The 21,114-nt window shown below is 41.6% G+C and overlaps 1 protein-coding gene across 2 annotated transcripts in view; it reads left to right on the top strand.

The window, feature by feature from the left end:
• Positions 1 to 19,438, top strand: part of col22a1 (collagen, type XXII, alpha 1) — a 58,817-nt gene extending 39,379 nt beyond the window's left edge. For both annotated transcript variants that reach the window (XM_072705757.1, XM_072705756.1), the window contains 28 exons: positions 22 to 75; positions 558 to 653; positions 3,765 to 3,809; positions 6,015 to 6,092; positions 6,319 to 6,354; positions 6,794 to 6,847; positions 8,016 to 8,060; positions 8,182 to 8,217; positions 8,607 to 8,720; positions 9,085 to 9,138; positions 9,694 to 9,747; positions 10,204 to 10,257; positions 10,933 to 10,986; positions 11,144 to 11,197; positions 11,499 to 11,552; positions 11,762 to 11,815; positions 11,969 to 12,013; positions 12,287 to 12,340; positions 12,659 to 12,712; positions 12,938 to 12,991; positions 13,366 to 13,437; positions 13,702 to 13,737; positions 13,818 to 13,862; positions 14,407 to 14,586; positions 14,678 to 14,744; positions 15,739 to 15,921; positions 16,830 to 16,907; positions 17,011 to 19,438. In XM_072705757.1, coding sequence (XP_072561858.1) covers positions 22 to 75; positions 558 to 653; positions 3,765 to 3,809; positions 6,015 to 6,092; positions 6,319 to 6,354; positions 6,794 to 6,847; positions 8,016 to 8,060; positions 8,182 to 8,217; positions 8,607 to 8,720; positions 9,085 to 9,138; positions 9,694 to 9,747; positions 10,204 to 10,257; positions 10,933 to 10,986; positions 11,144 to 11,197; positions 11,499 to 11,552; positions 11,762 to 11,815; positions 11,969 to 12,013; positions 12,287 to 12,340; positions 12,659 to 12,712; positions 12,938 to 12,991; positions 13,366 to 13,437; positions 13,702 to 13,737; positions 13,818 to 13,862; positions 14,407 to 14,586; positions 14,678 to 14,744; positions 15,739 to 15,921; positions 16,830 to 16,907; positions 17,011 to 17,198 — 1,992 coding nt within the window. In that variant the 3' untranslated portion in view covers positions 17,199 to 19,438. The remainder of the gene's footprint in view (positions 1 to 21; positions 76 to 557; positions 654 to 3,764; positions 3,810 to 6,014; positions 6,093 to 6,318; positions 6,355 to 6,793; positions 6,848 to 8,015; positions 8,061 to 8,181; positions 8,218 to 8,606; positions 8,721 to 9,084; positions 9,139 to 9,693; positions 9,748 to 10,203; positions 10,258 to 10,932; positions 10,987 to 11,143; positions 11,198 to 11,498; positions 11,553 to 11,761; positions 11,816 to 11,968; positions 12,014 to 12,286; positions 12,341 to 12,658; positions 12,713 to 12,937; positions 12,992 to 13,365; positions 13,438 to 13,701; positions 13,738 to 13,817; positions 13,863 to 14,406; positions 14,587 to 14,677; positions 14,745 to 15,738; positions 15,922 to 16,829; positions 16,908 to 17,010) is intronic.
• Positions 19,439 to 21,114: the final 1,676 nt, after the last annotated feature.

Raw genomic sequence — 21,114 nt, 5'->3', positions numbered from 1 at the left:
CTTTGTCCTTTTCTTAAATAGGGCGTTCCGGGAAACGTGGGCCCCCCCGGTACAGATGGTCTGAAGGGTGAGAAGGTACGAGACAATGGGATATTAACCAAATTTACGGATACGCACACCGTAGAAGGAAATGAGGAAACTGTAAATCTGGGGCACATTGTGTGGAGATACAGAGTTGTACAAAGCTGTATGGGAACAACATAAAAATAAACCCAGCAGCATTTCGCCAACTGTGATTTGATATTTTACGGTCATAAGATGCAGTATAATTAGGCCCCAAATACACCCTGATGGGGAAGATAATGGGGGGTAGGAGTAATGAGCAGCATCTCCTCCATTTTTTCTTTTCTTGACTAACAAAAACACTTCATATTTTCAGCTCTCAGCTGTCCCTTCACATTTATGAAGGCTTTAAAGTCTAAGCCTTTCTAATTTTTTTCCAGGAAAGCATGTTTGGAAAGGCCTTCCCATGACACCCTTGTTGAGTAACAGGTTAGAAATCATGAAAGAAGCAGAGAACATTCTCATCCTCATGTTCCCTTTTTGCCATTTTCCAGGGTGAACCAGGAAAAGATGGCCAGCCTGGTCCTTCGGGGAGATCAGGGGAAGCGGGGGTACCTGGATTGCCTGGCAAAGGGAAGGATGGGCACCCAGTAAGATAACAAAACGGCCACCTTATAGCAGATGGGGAAATTTCATTGGGCACCCTGTAAGATAACAAAGCGGCCACCTTATAACAGATGGGGAAATTTCATTGGGCACCCTGTAAGATAACAAAGCGGCCACCTTATAACAGATGGGGAAATTTCATTGGGCACCCTGTAAGATAACAAAGCGGCCACCTTATAACAGATGGGGAAATTTCATTGGGCACCCTGTAAGATAACAAAGCGGCCACCTTATAACAGATGGGGAAATTTCATTGGGCACCCTGTAAGATAACAAAGCGGCCTCCTTATAAAAGATGGGGAAATTTCATTGGGCACCCTGTAAGATAACAAAGCGGCCACCTTATAACAGATGGGGAAATTTCATTGGGCACCCTGTAAGATAACAAAGCGGCCACCTTATAACAGATGGGGAAATTTCATTGGGCACCCTGTAAGATAACAAAGCGGCCACCTTATAACAGATGGGGAAATTTCATTGGGCACCCTGTAAGATAACAAAGCGGCCACCTTATAACAGATGGGGAAATTTCATTGGGCACCCTGTAAGATAACAAAGCGGCCACCTTATAAGAGATGGGGAAATTTCATTGGGCACCCTGTAAGATAACAAAGCGGCCACCTTATAACAGATGGGGAAATTTCATTGGGCACCCTGTAAGATAACAAAGCGGCCACCTTATAACAGATGGGGAAATTTCATTGGGCACCCTGTAAGATAACAAAGCGGCCACCTTATAACAGATGGGGAAATTTCATTGGGCACCCTGTAAGATAACAAAGCGGCCACCTTATAGCAGATGGGGAAATTTCATTGGGCACCCTGTAAGATAACAAAGCGGCCACCTTATAGCAGATGGGGAAATTTCATTGGGCACCCTGTAAGATAACAAAGCGGCCACCTTATAGCAGATGGGGAAATTTCATTGGGCACCCTGTAAGATAACAAAGCGGCCACCTTATAGCAGATGGGGAAATTTCATTGGGCACCCTGTAAGATAACAAAGCGGCCACCTTATAACACATGGGGAAATTTCATTGGGCACCCTGTAAGATAACAAAGCGGCCACGTTATAACAGATGGGGAAATTTCATTTGGCACCTTGTAAGATAACAAAGCGGCCACCTTATAACAGATGGGGAAATTTCATTGGGCACCCAGTAAGATAACAAAGCGGCCACCTTATAGCAGATGGGGAAATTTCATTGGGCACCCTGTAAGATAACAAAGCGGCCACCTTATAACAGATGGGGAAATTTCATTGGGCACCCTGTAAGATAACAAAGCGGCCACCTTATAACAGATGGGGAAATTTCATTGGGCACCTTGTAAGATAACAAAGCGGCCACCTTATAGCAGATGGGGAAATTTCATTGGGCACCCAGTAAGATAACAAAACGGCCACCTTATAGCAGATGGGGAAATTTCATTGGGCACCCTGTAAGATAACAAAGCGGCCACGTTATAACAGATGGGGAAATTTCATTGGGCACCTTGTAAGATAACAAAGCGGCCACCTTATAACAGATGGGGAAATTTCATTGGGCACCCAGTAAGATAACAAAGCGGCCACGTTATAACAGATGGGGAAATTTCATTGGGCACCCTGTAAGATAACAAAGCGGCCACCTTATAAGAGAAGGGGAAATTTCATTGGGCACCCTGTAAGATAACAAAGCGGCCACCTTATAGCAGATGGGGAAATTTCATTGGGCACCCTGTAAGATAACAAAGCGGCCACCTTATAGCAGATGGGGAAATTTCATTGGGCACCCTGTAAGATAACAAAGCGGCCACCTTATAACAGATGGGGAAATTTCATTGGGCACCCTGTAAGATAACAAAGCGGCCACCTTATAGCAGATGGGGAAATTTCATTGGGCACCCTGTAAGATAACAAAGCGGCCACCTTATAACAGATGGGGAAATTTCATTGGGCACCCTGTAAGATAACAAAGCGGCCACCTTATAACAGATGGGGAAATTTCATTGGGCACCCTGTAAGATAACAAAGCGGCCACCTTATAACAGATGGGGAAATTTCATTGGGCACCCTGTAAGATAACAAAGCGGCCACCTTATAACAGATGGGGAAATTTCATTGGGCACCCTGTAAGATAACAAAGCGGCCACCTTATAACAGATGGGGAAATTTCATTGGGCACCCTGTAAGATAACAAAACAGCCACCTTTGGGGGGGGGGGGGTAATGCTGTAACACTATATTAATGCCATGTCTATAAAAATCTATGAACACATTCAAAGCACTTTATAATGCATTCACAAAGCATTATAAACATGGCTAAAATATTTTTTAAAAGGCCTGACAAATTATAGCCATATTTTTTATACATTATGAATGCTTTATCATGCTCTCATCTATAATGCCCTATAAATACCTTCATAATGTGCATTATAGATGAGAGCTTCGTTGGAGCTTATGAAGTGTTATAATCAACAATATAATGCCTTATGACTGTCAATAGATGTCAATAATGTAGCGCTTCATTAATTCTTCTACCGACCATTATAATGCATTATGAAGATATCTATAGTGCATTATAGATGACAGCTTTAAGTGTTACCAAAAATGCGAACACAAATTATTTCATCAAACTATCAGTTTCATATATATTGAATGCAAGAAATAGTTTTTAGAAGTTTTGACAGGTTATTTATTTGCAGGTTATTAATTCCCCCCAGTTAATGTTTGATCTCAGTCTGGGTGTATACCCCTACTCAGTCTCAAAAATGTTTTTTCATTTGGCGTTGGGTTTTGTGGGGCTGCTGATTATAGTTAAAAATGAGCGTCACAACTGATATACATTGTAATTCAGTACATTTATAAAGACAGTGGTTATGGTTATAATGGCAGATCCTCTCATTAATATATAACGTGTAATTTTGCAAATATGTTATCTACTACAAACACATATTTCGGTGTCATTAGGAAACGTCTGCAGATTTTTGTAAATGTCAGTCTCCACTTTGAAGGGGGGAACCTGGCAAAGTGATTCCATCTGTGATTATCTGGACTTCTGCTTTGCTGTTTACATGGGGAGGATGCTGACACTTTCATCATTTGCTGAATTTCAGGGAGATCCTGGACCACCTGGCCTGCCCGGACCTCAGGGAATGAAGGTAGCGATTCTGAACATGTGATTGGAGATGTGACATGCCCAGTAAATGGCAAAGTAACTGTTTCCGCATTCTCTGGACCTACTTTTAGCACACTTAGGAGTCCTGAGCATGCCAGTCCAATAACCATATGAAAATGAACATCTTTAGCAGGTTATTCATTTAAACGATATTATAGATTTGTTCAGCAGTCCTTCATATCCTGACCGGCCCATTTTCCCTTTTGACCGGTGGGATATTTCTTTAGAAGTCACACCAGCCATAGTGACCTTAAACTGAAAAGGTGAAATACTTTTTCTGTAACCGTAATGCGAAAAGCGCAAAACGGCATTAAGTAGAGGAGGCTCTAAAATATCCTCACGCCCAAACATACTATTGCAAGGCAGGAATATATTTAAAACCTTTCAATGAATGCTTCTCACAGAAGGATAAGTTCACAGGATTAATCAAAAGAACCAAACCTCTCTGTTTCAGGCCTTTGTAAGTACTTTTGCTCCTGCTTTTAAGATTTTGCTTTTAACCCTTAATCTTTAGCTATTTAACCCTTAGCTACATGTATGACTTTTATCCAAACCAATTCCTTTCATCAAGCTGTGTAGGTCTATGACCTTATATATCACAATTCAACACTGGATAACATTTCACCTTCAACTTCGGTGTTATAAGACGTGATATAAAGGCTGCCAAAGATTAATAGAAACATTTCCACAGAACATGCAGGAGATCAATGATGATGATTTGTAAACATATATATGTCCATGGAGGCTAACAGAAATAGCAAGGCTAAGATTGATCCCATAGCTCGTACCGCTGGGCTCTTCAGGGCATGACTGTTGTCTTGTTACAGTCAGTGATGCGATTTTATGACATCGGGTATGAACCATGCAACAAGCGGATTTAGTCATAAACCTTACGAGATGAAATTTGATCAAACTGGCGCATTCAGTGCTTAGTTGCTTATTGACTTAATGCTGCTATAGACCTATTAATCAATACATATCCCACGGGTACAAATGAGAAGTAAAACGGCTGATATGTTCGTATTAAGAAAGGGCTGTCTTTTCACTCTCTTTTAAACCACCACATGTCACATGCTGCGTGATTAAGGGTATGCCTCGTCCTTTTTAATTGTGTGAGGGAAATGGTTGTGTTCTGGGTTATATTGATAGCCAGCAGGCCACTTTGTTATTAATCAGAGACAATGATTTTATACTCATTCATCTAGTAAAGTAATTGTTCAGTCATGACGGCGAGGCAAGGTGAGGGCAGGGAAATGAGGTGATGGTCCACTTGCAGCTCTGTGACAGAAGGGGTTTATTAAGAAAGCAGAACAACAAAGGGGACATCAAAAAATAAGAGGACCACAAAGGATCATGAACAAATGGGGAAAATAAACTAATACTGACACAACCAGGAAACAGAATTAACAAGTACTAACTACTAGAAACTAAAAGGAAACAAGGTTAGGGAACAAGGAGACATCAGGGGCAAGAACAGGCTAGGGAACAGAGCAACGGACATGCAGGAACATAATCACAGCTGACATGCAGGAACATAACACACAATGATTGAATAACAAAGCGAGTGAGGGCAGGCACTGAAATACACACAGGAATCCAAGGAAAACAAGGGACAGGTGTAACTCACAATCGATTAACCAATCAAGGGAGGTGCAGGAACAACAGGAAACAGGTGGAAGCCGAAACACTAAATAAACACAGAACTAAGGGAACTAGCAAGCACTAAAGACTAAGAATACACAGCAAGAGAGACTAGTACCATAAGAATACACAGAAAACATAAAACACACCAAGTAATAAACACCAGGGCACAAACAAAGAACGTAAAACTGGAGGGTACACCCTCCAAGCTATGAGCTATGCTGTGGCCCAGAAAACCGGGCAACACACAAGAGCTGAGGTCTAAAAGAGGGATGAGGGGAACAAAATGACAAGTGCAACATGCTGGCCAATAACAGGACATGGAGGATGGGCTCGGACAGGTGCCGACCCTGACAGTTCAGGGAATGGCTACAAATTGGATGAATGTATGTGGTTTAAGATTCAATTGCTGTAAGAGTGTATGGGTCTGTGGCATTCAATATAGATGATGCCTTTTGTTTGAAAATTGGGAGTGAATTTATTCAATGAACACATTGGCATGTGCAGAATATGGATTCTAATGCTGGGTTCTAATGGTCTTGCCAAGGGCCCACCTGGACCACAGGGCATGCAGGGACTTCCAGGAAGCAGAGGCCCCCCTGGGGAGGCAATAACAGGCCCCACGGTATGACACTCCTGTTTGATGCTAAGAACACCACAGTTGCACGTGTGCATGCGCAGTCATGCAGGCGAGGCAGGCTACGTCTGGCATGATGAGGCCCCTTGGTCTGCCCCAGTGGGCAGCTACATGACTCTGCCATAGCAAAGAAATACTTTTCGATACAAATTGTAACAAAATGCATGTCAATTGCAATGTTTTTCTTCATTTGCTTATTTTCTTATTGGTTCAGGGACCCCCAGGACCTCCCGGTGAAACAGGGCCAGCGGTAAGAAATTTGCGTGAAGCTGTTCATTAGTATCAAATCCTGTTTTCTCAGTTTCTCTGGTGATTAGTACTAATTAAGTCTAATATATACTGTGCTGATGTGATACATTAACCAATGATTACATCACTGTACTAATTATGGAAGATTTATGATATTTCTACAATATTTCTAAGGTCTTATGTACATGTAGATCTATGTAGGGAACCATACAGTGATCTTTCATAATGAAATTTGTATGCATTAATAGTGATTAAATAACTTTATTTGTATGCATAACACTGAAGAACAAAGAAGCACCACATTTTTCACCAAGGACCTGGTGGAGTTTTATCATTTCCACAGAAAATAAACTATTCAGTGTGTAACCTCAGATGGACAATGATGAGTGATACCCTGGTGATGAATGACCCTTTGTTTGCTCTTTTATCCAATCATTCAGGGTGTTAGAGGTCTGCCAGGAAGTCTGGGACCGCAGGGTCCTCCTGGGCACGATGTAAGCATGCTGAGCCTCCAGTACTCAATACGTGTGCACTGTCACTGTGGATCTCATCACATTCTCATCACCAAGCCTGTGAAGTTTTGTCAAAACATTTAAAAATTCATTCATCTTCCAACCACATAGTGGTCACATAGCATAGCAGTCACAAGACACAGGGACACCCTGGATATGGCGCGTGCAGACATTGACTGTGTAATTTAGGGCGTACTCAGGCCCAGGTGCCTTGTACCGTGTCCGGGCATGATTGCTCCCACCAAACACTGCCCCCCCCCCCACTCTCCTGCTGGTCTGTGCTCACATTGCACAGCGATCCTGGCCTGAGCACGCTTTCATCAACACGTGTGACTTTTTTGTGTTTAGGAAAACATAGAAGGAAAAGCGCTATGGCACAGCACAATGGAGTTCATGATTAATGACCTTATTTTGTGGCTTATTTGGAGTCTTTTTGGGTATGATGACACACGGCCCACTTACAGATTTATTGAGCATTCAACGCAGCAGTTTTCATTTAATGATGCTGCACATGTAAGAAGATTATCCACATATCTCAGTTTTTTTGTGTGTTGCGTCCAGTTCTTCCTGGATACTCTCTTCAGTCCAAATTTCCAGCAAACACTGCACCTCAGACCAAAGTGATCCCTTTGCTGCGATGTTTGTGAAATATTTGTCACTACCTGATCCGTACAGCCTATCTGATCTGATCCTTCCAGATCCGGGTCATTGTAGCGTCCATGTGTGTATGCATGTGTTGGTTGCATGATTAATGTCTGTGTTCTGTACTTGGGAACAGTTAGCGATCACACTGGATGCTTACTGCTCCCAGGCGTGCCAAGGCACGGTACAGACCAATCACACTAGTCAAAAAACTAGACTCTGGGGGGTCAAACGTGCTCAGGCATGGGGTACATGGCCTAGTGTAAGTAAACCCATAGAGAGAGCAATTTTCCGGAACCAGAGTAGCTGGGGGAAGCCGAGACCACATGCAAACTCCACACGCAGAGCTGCAGTGAACCGCCAGCTGTGATCCACTCACAGAGCCACTGGGGACTCAAAGGCGTGATTTTCAAATATGATCAATTAGTCAGATTCAGCCCGTCTGGTGCATTTTAAGAGCATGTGGCAAGAATGAAGTTGAAACCAATAATTATTCTTCGCTTGATAGGGTTTACCGGGACGGCCTGGTGAAAAGGGGTCCCAAGGGGAACCTGTAAGTATTATTTGTAAATTAAATATGTACAGTATGCTGTACAGTCCCACTCAGCACAATAGGAAATGAGTTATAACTAATGCAGAAAGTAACAGTATCTGTCTGTCTGTCTGTTTCATAGGGAAAAGCAGCTGACTTGTCAGAGCTGGATTTGAAGGTATGAACTAACCAAACAAAGCTTTGCTACTTGATTTAAATTATGAAGACTGAAATGTATATGATGTACACTTGCAATTTAGGTGTGTACTGCTGGTAATGCATTTTTGCATTTGGTATAACTTATTCACATATAGTACCAATTTACCCAATATATGTTCATTTTTATCCTCCTATATCATACAGGAAGCAAGTTATGTGCCTGCTCACAAAATTTAAGGCTTTGCATATCCCCTAACATTAATAAGACCTGGGAGCAATATCCGTGGCACCTGGTTACAACAATATAGAGAATAATGGGTGCAACACGTGATACATTCACAGTAAATAGGGAATTGTTTACATTTGGGATCCAGGTTCTTTTCTTCACTGTGACTCTTGGCCCTCCAGGACGTATGTTCAGATTGCCCTGCAGGACCCCCAGGGCTGCCTGGCATGCCGGGATTACCGGGGGACAAAGGCATTGCGGGACCCCCGGGAAAAGAGGGCCAAGATGGACACCCGGTATGTGAAACACTGCCTTCAGTCAGCCATGTTTATGTTCGGTCGATAAGATCCCATTCGAATATCTTTGGTGATATAAAAGCTGCTTAATGAATATTTGATGACTGGAATGAATAACATTTATGGGAGAGATGCTCAGCATAGTGATAAAATAATAAGCAATAGTCCCACACGTGTGCGGAGTTTTGCATGAATTCCTCATGCGTGTCTGTGTAATTGGCCAATAAAGTGATTGTGGTTCTGAATATGATTTGTGAATTTATCCTGCTTGAAGGTTGTCTTTGTTTAATATTTTAGTTACTCGGGGTTGGAGTTAAATTCAAGCTCCTGTCATTAATTAATGATGTTTTGCATTCAACTGCAGGGTCCTGCTGGGCCTACAGGTCCTGCTGGGCCTCCAGGAGCCGAGGGGACAAAGGCAAGATCACATGAGCCGCCCATGTGACAGGGCCGTCCACAGCTAGAAACATCTGCTGTTCTTGCTCCTAGGTTTTTAAGCAGCAAGTCTGTTTTTATAGAGCTGCTAAACGTTTAAAGTTATAGTTTAGTTTGTTTTATGCACAAATACCGATGATTTTCCCCAATGTGGAGTAAAACTGAGCATTCAGGAAAATTGCAATTGCATTTATGATTCCAATGTCAGCATTTATTCTTTGGCTGACCAATTTGACCATGAAAGATACAGAAGCTGCATTGTAGTTTTCCTTAGAAGCCATATTAGTGCCAATGTATATTTCAGTATTTATATTATACTTATCATGTGACCAAAGATAATTTACTGAAGACTTGTAATGGGCACCCTAACAGTTTGGGGTCATACAGTCGCATTAAAATCTATATATATTTAAATCTACATGTTACCCACAAGTCAGCAGCAGGTCAGAGTTTATTCATAACTTATTAATTGTTAATGGGATAATATAATATAAATATGCTGGTGTTGGCACTAATAATATCCAAAATGTGCTACCAGGGTATGAAAGGTGACCGAGGACCTGCAGGTGCTCCTGGAGACAAAGGTGAAAAGGTGAGACTGAAAGTAATATCAGCAATTTCTTAAGGACAATATGAACTTGCATCAGTGCAGAATGGGGCAAGCCCCCCCCCCCCACCCTTCTACAAAGTCATGATTTGTTTAAGCCGTTTGTCAGCCAGGAAAAGCTAAGAAGTTCCCCTGGACTGGTAAACGAACAGTTTAGCTGGTAAAAGAACAGTTCAGTTGGTGCTGAATCTAAATGCAGACATATATGTAAATATAAACAGCATTAATTACCCATGCCCCCCCCCCCCCCCCCCGCCCCACACACACACACACACACACACACACCACTTTTACGCCAGACTGCCACCCAGGGCACCCCGTAAGACCTCTGGCACAGTCAGTAAGCCAGCTGTTTGCCCCCCCACTGTGTTTTCGTAACTAAAGCCTCTGTGCAGTTTCTGTGGGCCATATCACCACAGGCTTTGCATTGCTGTGTTGCAGGGACTTCCAGGGGCGCCTGGATACCCAGGGGCTGCAGGCTTAGTCGGGCCTCAGGTGAGTATCTGCCTTTGCTCTTAGGTCCTGGGGCTACGCATATATAAAACTCACTTGGCGCATTCCGGTCTCCGCATGAATAATTCAGTAAACATTATTAATGTGGTTATTGTTAGTAACACATTAACCATTTTCCCATTGCTGGAAAAACCAATTTGCTGTATGGCCCTGACTTATGTTACTCTGATAAACTAATACTACCCTGTGCATGTTTAACTTAGCAAGTTTACTTTTATACCTGGCCCTCGGCAAGTAGCGTCTGTGCTTCAGTCCTCAAGGGTTGTACGTTTAAATCCTTAGCTCTATGTTCAGAATTTCCATGTTCTTCACATTCTTGCTTTGATCTTGTGGATTTCCCTCCAGATCCAAATGCATCGTCTCCCCCGAAATCCTCTCAGTGTGCATGTCGTCATTTGTATGCACATGAACCTCATTTGTGGGTTGTCCGACATTAAATCTGGACCTTCGTATGATCAAGCACTAATTGCATCAGGGGTTCATAAGAATCAATGAAAGAACGAACTGGTAGTTTTTAGCTGAAAGTATTCATGGCTAATTTCTATAGGTCTGCATTGGAAAGATGTGCTGGACTGTCTGTGAGCTAAGTCAGCTTTTTAATAGACAGTTCAGTGTTCTGTCAATTATTTTCTTGATGAGTGTGAGGTTCTTTCATAGGGTACCGATGGTCAGCCAGGACCAATGGGTCCTCCAGGTCCACCTGGAGAGAAGGTAATTAAATCTTCATCAGCTGTGTATCAGCCCTGATAGTCCTACTACTAGTGAGACAACATAATTTCCCTTCCTATAGCATGTGGTTACATTGTAAACATGCAGCTTGTGTCATAGCCGCTGGTGTTGTGGATGATCCATGTTATGTTCTGCTCAGGGCAAAGATGGTCTTAAAGGAATCCAGGGCCCGCCCGGTTTACCTGGATTAATGGTAAGATATTGTTATAGTTTCCCCTCCTATTTCTGTAAGAAAAGAGATAATCCTTCCACAGTGCTGAATACTCTGTTTACCAATGACACCAAATCAATAGGTAAACTGTTTAAATGTGACAAACTTAGCATAAATATGTATTCACAATGCATTAATAAAACTGTATCCAGGGTTTAAACCACAAAAAATCTTTGTGTTTTGTATGAGTACAGTTCCATACAAATTAATTTGTTTTCACACATCCCACCTTGTGATGTTACCTCTCAGACTGGAAGATTTGATTTTTTTTGTTATATTAAAGGGGATTGCTGGGAAAATGGGGAAGGATGGAAGGCCTGGTGAGCAAGGGGAACCGGTAAGTTGCTTGCTGGTTTGGTTAAATCCTCTCTTCCTGTCTGGTTGAATCGCGTTATGCTGTTAAGCACAACTGACAATGTGCTTGAGGCAGCTGTATGGCAATTTGAAGATAGAAATCTGTGCTACATTTATAAAAATGGCTTGGAAAACTGCATTTTAAAATAGGTATGTAATGGTATCGAAAAAAATATTTATATTTATTTTCAGGGCAAACAAGGAGAACCAGGACCCCAAGGCAGAGATGGACTCAGAGGGCTTCCTGTAAGTTTGTTTTTTTGGGGTGTTTGGGAAATTTTGGCATTTCTACGATCCTCCATGCACCGTTTGCCTGTTGATATGTAGCAACTAAGGGCTACATTGAAATGTTGTGTTATGAAAAATGGCTGGTTAATAAAAGTTTCATTTCTATTACAGGGATTTAAAGGGCCCAGGGGGGAACCTGGCCCCCCAGGATCTCAGGTAAACAAAAACATTTTCATGACAGCTGTATCATAAAATTTAATTAAGAGGCTACATCTGAAGACAGCATGATATGCTCGTACACCAACATGATGAAGGGTGTCTTTTCTTCAAACGAACAAGTGCTTGTGAGATTTATGGGGGCTATATTTATGTTATAGTCTATGGTAGCATGTTTCTTTCCGTGTGTAATCCCTTGTGTTGTGAAAAGAGCTTTGTGGATGCAATTAAAAACCATCTGAAATATGGTGATGGCTCCTCTGTCCTGTTCAGGGTGAAGAAGGCAGAGCAGGCCCCCCGGGACGGGATGGTAATTCCGGGAAAGATGTGAGCGGCGAGACCGTTTTACACAATAACTACATACACCAACGGCCAAAATTGGGGGAACACTTTCGATTTTTAGAGATGGCAGAACTTTATTCAGCTGTTGCTCCAGTTACTTATTTAATCATCCAGTGTATATTTGTAACATTCTTTGATTGTTCATGAACATTACTGCCAATATTTGTGTAGTAATTTTTAAAGCGCAATGCCAAAAATGTTAGGAGTTTCCACAATTTTGGCCACTAGTGTATATACAGTCAATCTGTTGTAAGTATGCCACAGATGTGCACATCTCTAAAATCTTACGTATCTTGTACGTAGGGTGTTCCTGGTCCTCCAGGGCCGGAGGGTCACATGGGCCAACGAGGGGAACCGGTGAGACAGCTCTTAAGCATCGTTAAACGATAGAAAACCACTATGACTCACAGCTACCTCTAAATGCACAGTGGGGGATTTCAGAGGGATTGGGAGATGACGGCTATTGTTTACAGTATACTGAGGTGACAGGTAAAAGCAAGGGGGCATTCTGATGGAAATGTTTGACCTATCATGCAACAATAACGGTATGAACACGGGTAAGGTTTTGTTGTTTTTCTGTAGGGGAAACCTGGTGAACCCGGCCCGTCTGGAAAGCAAGGATCTCCTGGAATGCCAGTTAGTGATACAATTTTTCATCATTGCCTGTGTCACTGTAGTCTGATAAGCAGAAACACTACCTTACGTTGTCCAATGGAATGAATGGATTTGATGATTTACTGTGGCCAATGCATGAACTACTGATGAACTACTGATGAAAAATGACTGGTTATAAATGGCGTCCTTGAATGATCAAGGTAATGGGATGTTTACAGAGATGATATTTGCTCACTAAAGGGTTTTTCTTTGTCTCTGGGGTTACTTCTGTCGGTGTAGGATTTATTTGGAAAAAAAAATGAACATGATGTAAATTGCATTATGCTGCTAATGGGTCTATACAGAGTTCATGATAGGACATAAGAAGCTCCGATATTTAACTTTGTGTTTTTCAGGGTGTTAAGGGCCAGAAAGGAGATGCCGGAAGCCCAGGATTGCCTGGATTTATCGGCCCCAAAGGACCCTCTGTAATTACTGATTATATTTTTATACTAATGTTGTCTATTATGTGAGTGTGTCATCTTCCAATATTCCAGATTTAATACTTGGGTTTTCGTGACCTAATATAAACTAGCAGTGAAAATGTTTTAGGTGAATTCTAAATTATGTTTCACCACGATTCACTCTGTGATTTGTTGCATGGCGTTTCCATCCGGTTTGGCAGATTACTATAATCCTCCAAAACAAACCAAATGCTGCATATAATTTCATGTTTATTTTACTCCGTTTAGGGATCACCTGGTCCAGCAGGAGCTGAAGGAAAACACGTGAGTACAGTTGTAATATTGGTTTATAACATTATGATATTGTGGAATAGGCAGTAATTTCAATACTTCACTTTTTCCAGGGAATGCCGGGAAAACCAGGAGACCGTGGTTCCAAGGGTGAGCGGGTAAGAGTAACAGGATCATTGGAACATTCCGGCACTGAAAGATCCCACTAGTCTGTTTTGCCCACTAGTCTGCTAGTAATTTGATATTAGTGGATTTCCAAAGTGATACTGTATAAACGCAATAATAAAAGTAACTACATACAATACTGCATAGGTGTAAATTACAGGGGGATGGGGGGATTGTACAGCAACCCCCCCTCCGATAAATCAAAACTGGCTAATACAACTTCCCCAATAATCATGTTTCCCTCTAAATGGTTGGAGACCTCAACCCCCCCAATGTTCAAACCAAAGTTACGCCCTTGCTGCATTGTTCCTCCAGCCGACAATCCATTAAAGCCATTTTCACCAGCGTCACGAAGTAGTGTGTGCATTCGTTTTAACGAACCATTGCGTTTTTATTATAATAGACTTTAGACAGTCCGTTCGTAGATATGCAGTGGGATGTTCTTAGCCCGGGGACCACTTGTAATATATTCTGGACTTTATGCTTCAATTGTGCTGTAAAGCTGCCTGGAATTATTTGGTTGATTTTGTGTTTTAGGGAGATTCAGGCATAAAGGGAGATAAAGGAGTACCTGGAGATCCAGGGCTACCTGGAAATCCCGGAACTCCAGGTAGAAAAGGCCACACGGGTATGATGGGCATGTCAGGGCCCCCAGGAGAGGTGGGACCTGCTGGGCCACAGGGACCAACTGGACAGCCAGGCTTTCCGGGCCCTCGGGTGAGGACGGTTTAACCTTGATGCCGTTTTTTATGTAAAATGTTAAGCTACGTGGATCATGAAGGGTAATATGCCTTTATTTGACCTATAGGGAGAACCAGTATCCCTAGAACAAATGCGAAGGCTAATCGAAGAGGAACTATCAAAACAATTAGACGGTGAGATTTCACTTTAATAACTTTCATGTCGCTTAGCATCATCCTGGAATAATCATATCTGTACAAGATGTGCATTTGGAAATACAGTCAGCCCTCATGCATTTGCGCTTCGTGATTCTCAGATTCACAGATCCGCAAAAATCTTATTTGCATTCATGATTTTTTCACACACCTGCGAAATCCTCGAAAAATCCTACAGAAGTCTTTATGTTTAATTTTCATAGTAATTTATAAGTTTTAATTTGTAAGAAAAATTTAGTTAATGAAGATTCTACTGTGTTTTGGGGGGAAGCTCAAGACATACAATGTAAATCAGTTAAAAATCCCTTACAAAACGTGACTTTCTTATGGAAACCTTACTTTTTATGTACATAGCCTACTGTACTGTACCTTTACAAGATGCAAATCTCATTCGCAAAGTTTATTCCCTTTGGGACACTAATGGTTACATAAATATTAGAAAATAGTTAATTTACTATTTTGCAATAGTAAGTACACATTAACGTAAATTCAATGTACAAAAATTATACATTTCTTGAAAGGTGCTAATGTTTACGTACATAGCAGATGCGTCCCGGGTTTCCCTCTCAAGGCGCATTTGCTATAAACACTGAAAGGGTTCGTTTACTCATTTTACCTTACTGTGAATGCAAAAGAAAACGGCAGCCAATGCCGTGTTCTGTGAATTAGTAGGGGTAACATTAGTATACTGTACTGTACAGTACTGTGCTAGTGTGACAAATGTCCATAATGTACTCTATTTTCACATCAAACATTTGTTTTTTTAAAAGGTAATGTATTAAATTAAAGTGTTTTGGGAGGATTACTGGGGTAATATTTAGGGTTTAAACTATAGAAAAAAGCACATATTACCATTTTTAGTGACTACCATACTGTACATCCGCGATTCATCCTCATTCGCGACAGGTTCTGGAACCTAACCTCACGAATGTCCGAGGTCTGACTGTATGTGAATATTTTTAATTAATTTTAGCCAAGCTTGCCTACCTCATGGCCCAGATCCAGCCAGCTCATGTGAAGAACAGTGTTGGCCGGCCCGGACCCCCAGGTCTTCCCGGGAAAGATGGAACTCCAGGCCGACCTGGGCTCCCTGGAGAGCCAGGAATGCCCGGCCCGAACGGAGGTGATGGGCTAAGAGGACCGATGGGTCCCAAAGGTTTGTACTCTGTTTTTAAGAAACTCTTCAGCAACAACGCTCAGTTGAAGCCCAAAATCAAATTGGCACTGAAAATAGATTTGCTGCAACTCAAAATACAGGTGTTAAGGCCTTTGCACACCAAGTCCGTTTTTTTGTCTTATGAGATTTTTTAATCTGTCATCCAATCAAGATTGTTACACACAGAAACCTTGCACGCTGAGTCCAATGTGTTGTATTATTCTATAATTGTGAAAATGTATAATAAAAGACAAAGTGGAGTTGTTTGTGGTCCATTCACTTCTTCTGAGTAGGAAGAGAGAAAGAAAATACTCGGTCCATCTGAACCCAAGAAGCCATGAAGAGCAGGGAGAATTTCACCTGCTGATATGGGAACTGTGGAATTATCCCAGTCGGCTCAAGGTGTATTTCAGAATGTCAGTGGTCCAATTAGATCCACTCCTAACAAACCTGGAACCACATTAAAAAGAACCAGTTTCTGTGATTCAGTTGGGCCTGAACATCAGCTGGCAGTGTGTATTATTTGGACACACACATCATGAGATTAATAGACAATCAAAATCGTGCTGTCGGAAAAGTCCTCTCTAGGTGATTGGCAGATACTCAGGGCAAAGCCTAATAATGCGGCAACATACATTCAAGATCGTGGTCAACAGCGTATGACGGAAGCAAAAAAAAAAAATGCAAAAAATCAAACCTGTCCTGAAAGCTTTCATGACGGATGAAAGTTTTGGAGTTGTGTAAATGTGATTTGACACCATGTGAGGTCATATTTATTTTTAAAGCGTGCGACAATCTGGGATGAAAAATACAAACTTGGTGTGCAATGGCCTTTAGTTCTGATAAAACGGATGCACTCTGCCTGTGTGTCACTGTTCAAAGCAGTTTCTTCCTGTTTTTATCTACAGGTGAACGAGGGTCTAAAGGTGACAGAGGTGAAGCTGGTGTTGGAGTACGGGGAGAAGTTGGTCCCCCTGGTCCTACAGGTAAGGTCCCTCAACAGCACAAATTTCCCTGATTCGCTGATCTTTCATCTCGGCTGTCCTGCTTTCTTTTTTTTTTATTGTTTTGCTCAATTTTCATTTCTAGGTCCGGCAGGGATTCCAGGATATGGCAAAGACGGGGTGCCAGGGACGCCTGGAGTTCAGGGAGAGCCAGGAAACCCCGGACCTCACGGTTCTTCTGGGCCACCAGGACCCACTGGCCAGTGTGACCCTTCCCAGTGTGCCTACTACGCCAGCCTGGCCGCTCGGCCCACCAATGTCAAGGGGAATTAGAGGACAGGAGGTGGCGAGGGGGCCCATTTACGAACTTAATATTTCATTGAACAAAGAACTGTTCTTTAAAAAAATAATGATAACCTCATTGGGCTGATTGGGGGAGGTGTGTGTGTGTGTTTGGGGGGGGAGGGGTGGGGGGTGAGAGTAATGCTGCCGGTCAGAATTTCTTTTACATGGTTGGAGTGGGGGGTTTGGGGCAGCGGTGGGTTGTCTGTCAGATCTTTTCTGCCAGGGACAGCAGTAGCAGTTTGCTGTACTAAGGAGCAGCTTCCTGACTGATGAATGCCCTTTTCTGTGTCCCGCTGATTACATATGTCACAATCTCCTGCCATTAATCAGCAGTTTAGACAAATTACCGCACCACAAACCTTTGCAGGCATTAATTATTAGGTATCCGCTAAAGAGAATGATGTACCTTTTTGTTACTGATTTTGCGATTTTTTTTTTTTGTTCTGGGGGAGATGTCATTCATTTTTAAATACAAATATTTTTTTCTAATGATTTCTATTGTGTGATGTCTTTATGCTGAGCAGTATTTTTTGTGAAACTCCAATTTTTGAAATTATGTGGCTAACATGCATGCACCATTAAGGATAAATAATGAATTGTTTTTGTTATTGTTTTGAAGATTATAGGATAATTACCAGTATTTTTAATAGGAAAAGGCTTTCTTGAAAATTACTAACTCTGAGGTCTCTGAAGCATTTCTTATTGAAACCAAAAAACATGGAAGTTTGAATAACATTAGCAACAAAACTTTTAAAATACAAGGAATCAATGAATATTTAGCTAAAGTTGTTGCATGAGTATAGCGATTTAATAACCTTGATCTAAATCTCACAATATTTTCACAATAGTTTCTCACAATAGTTTCTCACAATAGTTTCTTTTGGGACATTTGGAGCAATGCCTCTCAACTCGGTTCTCAGGAACCCCCAGACAGACCATGTTTTTGCTCCTTCCTATCTCCCTGGTGGGGGGGAGCAAAAACATGGACCGTCTGAGAGTCCCTCAGGACTGGTTTGAGAAACACTGATTTACGATACGGTCATTTTGTGTCGTGTTCAGTCTCGATAGAACTGTAGTAAAATTCGCTGCTTTGACTATGAGATGAAATTCTGTCTAGTTTGAATGTGAACTTTGTGCGTCATAAACCGAAACTCTGGGAAGACTGTCTAAAATTTCTTCTGAAATACGAGCATGTATTTTGTTAAGCTGCAAATTAATGGCTGTGTGCTGCCTTGTATTCAGATCTTCAGTTTTGTGCAGCCAACAAGTGAAACTCTTCTAAAGATCCTTTTATTGTCCCTAGTGGACCAATTAGTACAAGCTTAGAAAACCCAAATAAGCTGACAGTCTCATTTCTGGATTTTTCACTTTTGCTTTGTGGGAAATAAATGGCTGCGAGTTACAAAACCACTAATTTATCGTCAAAAATTTCAGGCCTTCATATGACTCCTTATGTGGTGCTGAGCTGGGGCACAAGCTCAGGACTGCGGGACTCACTGCACATTTCCATAGTTTTCCATCTGGAGCAGGGCTTGCTGTTTTGAAGGTCACCAACTATACTTTCCAATTGGTTTAATGGCTTCTTATAGATCCCCAGTGGTGCAGCAGAGCTAAAAATAGTAAAATGCCACCTGTTCTAGAACTATTGCCATGAAAATGGCGAATATCACCTTATTCTAATGGTACGCTGTTAAAACCAGCTCCAGAAAAAACTGTGTTTAATATGTTTTCGATTTTTTATTCCTATTTCTTTTAGGGGAGAGTTGACTTGAATCCAAAGACTTTTATGCTTTACACAACTTTTGAACCCTTCCTAAGTCATAATTTACCAATAGGCATTTCCAGCTAAGCCCTAATCTAAAATGCAAATCACATTTTGTTTATAGTTTCTTATTTTAGTTGGAATGGTGCTGTTATCTTCTGTTTGACTTTTTACGGTATTCTTACACCCTGTACGTTTTTACAAATACTAATAGCTTTGTCTTGCTGTTGTGATTGTAGGTTTTCAATTAAATTATTCTAAGAAGCAAAAAATATACAATGGTGCTGTCTCTGAATTCTGTAGTAAGTACTGAAAAGGCAAATTTGTTGCAATAAAAATGCATTCGGATCCATTTTATAGAACATGCCTTTAAATTTTGTGAATACTTCTATTTTGAGCATAACTGGAGTGAGTATTAATGCCGTTTAACCAGATCAATTTATAATAAATACTTGTAAAATATCAACTGTGAATTTTTGTAGTGTTTTCTGGCATTTTTATTTCTACACAAAACGTCTTATTTTGCACCTTCTGATTGTGAACACGGTCATTAAACTAGCTTACCTTTCTTTTCTATTTAAAAATAATTATAGATGTAATGTAGGGTGATATATTTTTGTTGTACATTTAGTCACTCTGTATACATCTTTAGGTTTTCTGTTCCCAGTTCAGGTACAATACCTGTGGCAGGTTTCAATTTGCACTGTCATCCTCACCTGCGAACGTGCAAATTTGGTGTGAAAGTCTTAGCTTTTAATTTGCTGTCAATGTATTTAGTGACCACATACTAATTTGTTCACAGCTTAATATTTAAACAGAAATGCATTCTGGTGAGAATTAAAGCACTCAGTCTGGCAGTGGACAATAAATGTTATGTTTGCTCATTAAATGAATCAGATGTGAGCAAAGGTTGGTATGTTTACCCTCTCTGTGGTCGCCCAGCAACACTGGAGGTCCGGTACAAACATTCATTTACCACTATGGTTCCTGGAAGAGGTGCAATCGCAGAGAGTTTTCATCCAATAACACCCCCTCTTTTTGTAAAAGCACGTTAATGACACGTTAAAAGGCCCACTATAAGTTCTGATTTGAGATGATTGTTCTAATACATTTGCTAAATCAAGTCAAATTCTGGCAATACGTTTTTGACAACATACACTTTTTTTTGTATACATCTTTCCTCTAAGTCACCAAGTCAGGGACACATTTACTGAACATTGTGTAACTTGTGTTTTTAACTTTGTTGCTAAAGAGAGAGGCAGGTTAGGGAGCTGCTGTTGGCTCATCTCACCCATTTCAGGCCGTCTCTTGTGTGCTCTTGCCAGAAATAACCTTCAGCAGTGGAACAGTCAATAGGCTAAAAATGTAGCTAATGGGTCACTCCCACCCATCTTCCTGTACCTATAGCCAGGGCTGAGGCTAGAAATCCCACCCCTGACAAAAACACACTCTAGGCTCTCGTGAATATAAAATATGATCCCTTCCAGCATGTTCCAAGGTCGCTGTCCGTAACCCCTGTATCATTTATGGTGCCCCTGCCTACTGCCAATTTATAATAATGAAGCAAATTATTCCTAGAGCAGTGTTTTTCAACCCGGGCTTCAGGCACCCCCACATTTTTGCTCCTTCCCAGCTCCCAGTAGAGCAAAACTATTTGGCTGGGATGCGGGAGGGAGCAAAAATGTGGACTCCCCAAGGATTAGGGTGACTGCTTTAAAATAATGTGTTTAGTGTAGGTTCACTTTCTGCTAGAACTTATCCTCCAGGTTCACTGCTGGTTCCAGCCAATTCCTGCATGGCTGATGCGTCACCTAGATGGGTCACATGACAGTGATACAAAGCTGAGGGGCATCTCTGCCAGCCAGTCGGCTGAGGTTCATGTTTGTCCTCATGATCCTCTACAGACAGGAGACAGCTGAACTCAGATGGTTTAATTCTTGGACAGAGTGCCCCCATTGGTCCATGCATGAAGATGTCGAATAACTAGATATTAAATATACTTAATAAGATTCGCAATTATGCTATGTGGCTTTGCTCCAATGGACATTCCTTCCAGTGTGTACCCCTGCCTTGTGAGCTATCCTTTCTGGCAGAGTCTCCAGACCCAACTCCACAACCCTGTAGCCTATAGGATAAACAGTT

The sequence above is a fragment of the Paramormyrops kingsleyae genome, chromosome 23 (genome assembly GCF_048594095.1).
Source record: "Paramormyrops kingsleyae isolate MSU_618 chromosome 23, PKINGS_0.4, whole genome shotgun sequence".
NCBI classification, from domain to species: domain Eukaryota; kingdom Metazoa; phylum Chordata; class Actinopteri; order Osteoglossiformes; family Mormyridae; genus Paramormyrops; species Paramormyrops kingsleyae.
This window is presented reverse-complemented; position numbering and strand designations above follow the sequence as displayed.